This window comes from Pistacia vera, unplaced genomic scaffold (assembly GCF_008641045.1).
Source record: "Pistacia vera cultivar Batoury unplaced genomic scaffold, PisVer_v2 Contig576, whole genome shotgun sequence".
Lineage (NCBI taxonomy): Eukaryota > Viridiplantae > Streptophyta > Magnoliopsida > Sapindales > Anacardiaceae > Pistacia > Pistacia vera.
The window spans coordinates 79,398-85,289 of NW_022196419.1; the positions used below are offsets into that span (position 1 = coordinate 79,398).

Genomic DNA, 5,892 nt, shown 5'->3' on the forward strand with positions numbered 1-5,892 from the left:
CTCCCTCACTTTACTTTCTTTTATTGTTTTCTTTCTCCCCTGTTCGTGCTCTAAACCTAACATAATCCAAATAATAATCAACATTAAAAAATAATATTTAATTAAAGGACAATTTAGTAGTTTAAATAACATACACATCAATTTATTCCTCCTAACCAAACATATTAATAAAACATACCCATCAATTTATTCCAACTAACCAAACATATTTTTTTAAGGATTTCCAATAATCTTCAAGGTAATCTAACTTTCCAGTAATCTAAGATTCCTAATAATCTAACATTCCCTGCGCTAAACGCACTCTAAAGTTATTTGTTCATGAGGTTTAAGCACTCAAACAGTAAAACTTCAATCTTTTTGGACACGGCTGCGGATCAGGGCAGTAATTACGGCTTCGCTTGATGATAGTACTTGTTACTGCTAATCTATCAGGATCCAAAACCACAGGACTAGTATTGCTACTACGGTTATTGGATGCTCTGATGACTTCTCCAATATCAAAATAATATACTGGACGGAGCCCACACGCTTTTACCTTCATAGTAATGCCTTCATCGGTTTTATCTCCAAAAGAAACACCACTTAGATAAAAAAAATCGTTGTTGGTGAGAAATGTTCCAGAAATGTAGAACAACCAGAGGTGATCTGTCCCAGCCAAAGAATTTAGAGGGACTGACATGGAGACAGTAGGAGTCATTTGTGTGTCCGAGGGTGCAATAGTAGGGATGATTTCCAGTTGTACGTTACAATTAAGTTTCATCCGTTTGTGTGGCCAGAAACCCTTTGGATCATGTACTGAAAAAGCAACACAAAGTGCCAATCCCCTACATCCTCGCATTGGTTGAGCAACTCTTAATGATGACCCTCCACTATGATAAATGAACCAGCTTGGAACTTGAGATCCAGGAACAACAATTTCGAATTCAGGATTTATACGTTCACGTTCTATTCGTATCTGTGAATAAAGAAGAGGCATTATCAGAAGCTATGCGAAAGTGATGAGAGCCAGAATATTATTTTCAGAGGCACAGTTACAATTATGATCTAATAATAATAACATGAAAATTGTTCAACCATGTGAGCTTTTGGAAGGAAGATGAGAGAACATTCAAGAAGAAGAAAATTGGTAATTGTTTCTTGAATATTGGTTAACTAACTACGGCTGAGAACAATCTCAGTTTATATACAAAAGTAAAGTAATACAATTAAAGAGGAAGCTGACTAGAGTCAACTACTTGAAGTAAGGACCAAAATGACAGCATCTTGGATGAAGGCCAAACTTGTAACTTCACTTCTTTTTCCTTTTTGACTTTTGTGGTCAACAAATCAAATCGTCTTACTCATAGTCACAATTACAATTATTTACTAATTGATTTTTCATATGATTTTACAATTAATTAAAATAATGGTTATAATTAAAGATATCAAAACTAAAACTGAAGTCCCAAATAAATAAATTAATTTATATAACCATACCTTTCTCCTACCACATCGAGACCGTCGCCGATATGTACCCCCACTTCTTAACAGCGAATGAAGCACATTTTTTAAACAAGTGACTGTCAAACCATTGGTTCTTCCACTCCCAGCCAGTTTTAAGCAATTAGTCAAATTAAACATTCGTGCTGTTGGTCCGAATGGACCGAATCTACGTGATGAACTTGATATTATTTCCAAGGATGTGCAATTCTGGGCAAATAATCTAACTACACTTGCAGGAAGCTCTGGCAAGGCTTGAAGTCGATCGCAATATTCTAAAAAAAGAATTTCAAGCTTATGGAGTTGACTGATGCTTGGAGGTAAACTAACAAATTTGTTCCTGCGCAGATTTAATTTTATCAAAAATGGTAAGAAGCCAATATCAGAGGGAATTACACCTTCCTGGAGGTTGCAATCACCTAGATCCAGGTGTCTTAAAGAGCATAAACCTGATAAAGAAGAAGGTAACCTCAGCCCCACGGACTCTGGATTTGCTCTAGAGAACAATGGGAACAAGCCGGAGAGAGAACTCCAGGACTTTTGAGGTACTCCTTTGCATCCATGAAAAGATAATTGTTCGAGGTTTTTCAATAGCACAATAGAAGATGGTGGTTGGCTTATAGCAGTTCCACCTAAATCAAGATTTTCCAAACTTGCGAGATGCCCCAAGTCCTCTGGCAGTTTGTCTAGTTTTGAGCAGCCATTGAGATCAAGAACCTTAAGTGTTGCGAGATGCTTTGTATTGGACATGATCTCTCGAACATTACTGAGTTTTGAGCAGCCAGAAAGGATAAGAACTTCAAGAGATTCCCATTCAATTTTAGCTCTCAGACTCCTAAGCTGTTTGCAGTCTTTCAGATTCAATAACGTAAGCTTTTTGAGCAGTCCAATGGACGGGTGAACAAAAGATAAACTTGTACAACCATCAAGAATCAGTCTCTCAAGATTTGGGGTACCAGTGAAGTCTGGGGTCTTAGTTAAGTATGTTGAGTGACTGAGGATAATTATTTTCAACTGGGTCAAATGCTGATAGAATGAAAACAAAAACTTAATTAGAAAAAATCAGTTTCAACAAACAGGAAAAGTGTACTTACATTTTAGACAATGAAACAGAGAGGTACATATGCAATTGAGAATGTTACCTTTACTCCTTTCCAAAGTTCTTTAATGTGGCTGTAACACATGTTAAGCTCGAAAAGTTTGTTGGGTGCAAAATTGGATGGAAAAGATCTTAAGGGGGAGCCATGCCAGTTCAGAAGGCGTAACTCATCTGAAAGAAATTCAAGGCTGTTGTGAGTGAATGCTGAAACGACGTCGTACTGAGTATTAGTGGAACGGTGTCGTTTTGAGACAGCTCCAAGATGATCCTGACGGGTGATTCATAGAAAATCTAACGGATGAAAAACAAGCCACAAGTCAACACTATAAAAGGACTGAGTCTTCGCACAAACGGCAGATCAAAATGCAAGAGAGAGAGCCTGTGTTTTGTATTCTTCGATCTGTTAGGGTTCTTAATTTTCTAGGTCTGATTTTAGTTGTAATCTGTGGGTTTCTTGAGTGGTTTTGGGTTAATCAGTCAAGGGAAGAACTTTTGTGTTCTTGGTATAGGAATTTCCAGGTTAGAGTATTCCTAGGACAGATTACGGGTTTGAATCAGAGTTGTTTGATTTAGGGTTTTGGGCATATTCTTGTAATCGCGACTGTAAGTGATTGTTCAATAATCATAGTGCAACGAACTCCCTTTTCCGGAGTTCAACGTGGATGTAGCTTGCTCAAATAGGGCAAGTGAACCACAGTAAAATCCAGTGTTGATTGGTTGTGTTTTTCTTGATTTTCTTTATGGTTTGTGATTGTTTCTTGATTGATTGCATAACAACGGCTGTGGAAAAGGCTACCACCTTTGATTTTGAGTAATCTTAGATTGCTCATCGACGAAAAGGATTTAGCATTCAATTTTAACTCTTCGTATGCAGGAAAGTCCAGAATTATGCCTTCAACAGCCTTTGTCCCCTGATGAAGAAAGAGCATAATAATGCAATCAGGTGGAGATAATAAACTTGAATACTTTATCTGACATTGTCTATATGTTACATGTTAAATTGACATGATAACGTTTTAACTTTACGGCTTCTTCAAAATCGCATACCTCATTTTTTGTCAACACACGATAAACATCATTAGAGAGCCATAACCTACTACGTTGGCCTGGTTTATTGGGACCCTTTTGGCGAACAATTTCCCTACCCATATATTTTTGAAAGAGAGATTATACCTTTCTCAATCAGAACACTAATTCCAATATCTGGGTGAAAATCACAACTGTCCAGTATTTGTCTTACTACATCTTTGTTCCTTCCTTCAAAGAAGCAAGCAATATCTAGAAATATTTTCTTCTCCGGTTCTTGTAGCCCATCATAGCTTATTTTAAGTATTTTAAAATTCTTTCGTCAGGAACTTCTTTCAATCTATGCAATGCATTTTCAGGCCCGGCTCAAGGGTAGGCAGGTGAGCACCTGCCTAGGGCCCCCCAAAAATAGGGGTCTAAATTTTTTATAATTGTTTTTAATATATTTAAAAATGAAAATGGTGTATGAGTAAAAAAAAAAAAAAAAAAAAAAGGGCCAAAAAGACCCGAATTTATTATAAACTTTTTACATATATTCCCACCAAAAGTTTAACAAAATAGCAAGTTTATACCTCTAGTTTTATATATTTAAATTTACACCCCTAATTTAACACATTGAATTTCTTTTAACAATAAAAAGCTAAAATAGTCATTTACATGTCTCAAATTACTTTACCCCAATTCTATCCCAAAATTCGACATTCACATAAATCATCTCTGCCCTTCTTCCGCCGCCAGCCGTTTGGAGCTGATTCCGATCAATTTTCTCACCTAAATTAATCGAAATCATCACTTTATCATTTCCCAAGTGTTTTTCCAACCTTGATAGCCCTCGATTTGACCATTTTTTTTTTTACGAATCTCATAACCCAACTCCACCGCACACGACAGCCATTTCGGCCTTTTCAGCATGTTCCCAACGTTGTTGGCCTTCCCTGACATCACCATGTTCCTCCCCCCAACCCTCTCACCAAAATCCCTATCATACCTCATCTGTTTACTCCATTAATCACCAGCCACCGATACCTTTTGGGTTACAACTTCTCAAGCCTTTTCTGGCCAATCCAGACATTGGAAATTACCTATTTCACCACCCATCGCTTCTCCAACATTTGCTCTCCAAAACCCCCCACAAACCTGACCCCGTTAGCCTGCCGATCGTCCTCCACTTCTCTTAGTGATTTTGCATCTCAAAAGACAAGAAAATAAATTTGAAATAATTTTTTTAATATATACTTATATTATTAGAAAGCTCCAAAGTAACTCTTGTCTAGGGTCACAGATATTCTTGAGACAGCCTTATGCATCTTTCCACTTAGCTTTACTTCTACCAAACAAGAAGGATCCCAGAACGTTCAGGGCCAATGGAAGGCCACCAGCATAGTCGACCATTTGCAGAGAGAGACCGAAATAATCAGGGGTAGGAAGACAGTTTCTAAAGGCTTTCCAACAAAACAACTTAAGAGCTTCCCCATCATTTAACCCATTGACCATATGCACATAATCCACGCCATGGCTAACAAGCAAATGTCGATTTCTGGTTGTAATGACGATTCTACTTCCCAGCCCAAACCAATCATGCATTCCCGCTAATGCTTGTAATTGTTCTAATTGATCTACATCGTCAAGTATGACAAGAACACTTTTATGCCGTAACCTTCTCATTATCTCTATTGATCCTATGTGAACATCGCATATGTTTATGTTTCTTTCTCCCAAGATTTCAAAAATAAGTTGTTTCTGTAGACGGACCAAACCTCGTGACGTAGGAAAATCTCTAATATTAGCAAGAAAGCTACTACCATCAAATTTATCAGAGATCTCACTAAAAATAGAGCTTGCAAGAGTTGTTTTGCCTATTCCACCCATTCCACAGATCCCTAACATGCAAACATCAGTCAAACCTATATTTAATAATTGATTTATTTGCTTCCTTCGTGACTCCATTCCGACCAGATTGCCATTTGTATTTAAAAATGTAGGACCCAGTTTACTTGATATTTCGTCAACAATGTCTTGAATAAATTTGATTCTTCCCTACAAATGAAAGAAGAAAAAATCAAATACATGGAAAGTTAGCATGAGCTACAAATAGGTAAAGAAATCTTAAGCCAATATATAATTTTCTTTTAATTCGAATTGAATATCAATTCCAATAGATGCCAAAATGTAGAATCAAAATAAGTTGAAATGAACTACTAACAATCTCAGTAACGTGAGCGAGAAACTAACAGTATAAAATAAAAACCAACAGTATGAAAATACATGTATAATTGTTTTAGATGCCC

At 36.8% G+C, this 5,892-nt stretch overlaps 2 protein-coding genes across 2 annotated transcripts; both read right to left on the bottom strand.

Moving 5' to 3' along the window:
• Positions 1-325: 325 nt before the first annotated feature.
• Positions 326-4,597, bottom strand: LOC116109229 (disease resistance-like protein DSC1). Its single transcript, XM_031395461.1, has 5 exons — positions 4,462-4,597; positions 4,281-4,375; positions 2,622-2,846; positions 1,477-2,505; positions 326-955 (listed from the first exon to the last, which is right to left on the bottom strand). The coding sequence occupies exons 1-5, from the start codon at positions 4,595-4,597 to the stop codon at positions 326-328; spliced, it is 2,115 nt and encodes a 704-aa protein (XP_031251321.1).
• Positions 4,598-4,903: 306 nt separating this feature from the next.
• LOC116109230 (putative disease resistance protein At4g11170) lies at positions 4,904-5,473 on the bottom strand. The gene has a single exon (XM_031395462.1). The coding sequence runs from the start codon at positions 5,471-5,473 to the stop codon at positions 4,904-4,906; it is 570 nt and encodes a 189-aa protein (XP_031251322.1).
• Between the last annotated feature and the right edge of the window lie 419 nt (positions 5,474-5,892).

Bases quoted from the DNA above. Each gene is read 5' to 3' on its own strand.
- LOC116109229 (XM_031395461.1), bottom strand. From the start codon at position 4,597: ATGAGGTATGATAGGGATTTTGGTGAGAGGGTTGGGGGGAGGAACATG. The intron at 2,847-4,280 runs GTAAAGTAATTT...ATCACCCGTCAG, and splicing joins AATTTTGGGATAGAATTGGG to GATCATCTTGGAGCTGTCTC. The intron at 956-1,476 runs GTATGGTTATAT...CTTTATTCACAG, and splicing joins CTCGATGTGGTAGGAGAAAG to ATACGAATAGAACGTGAACG.
- LOC116109230 (XM_031395462.1), bottom strand. From the start codon at position 5,473: ATGGGTGGAATAGGCAAAACAACTCTTGCAAGCTCTATTTTTAGTGAG.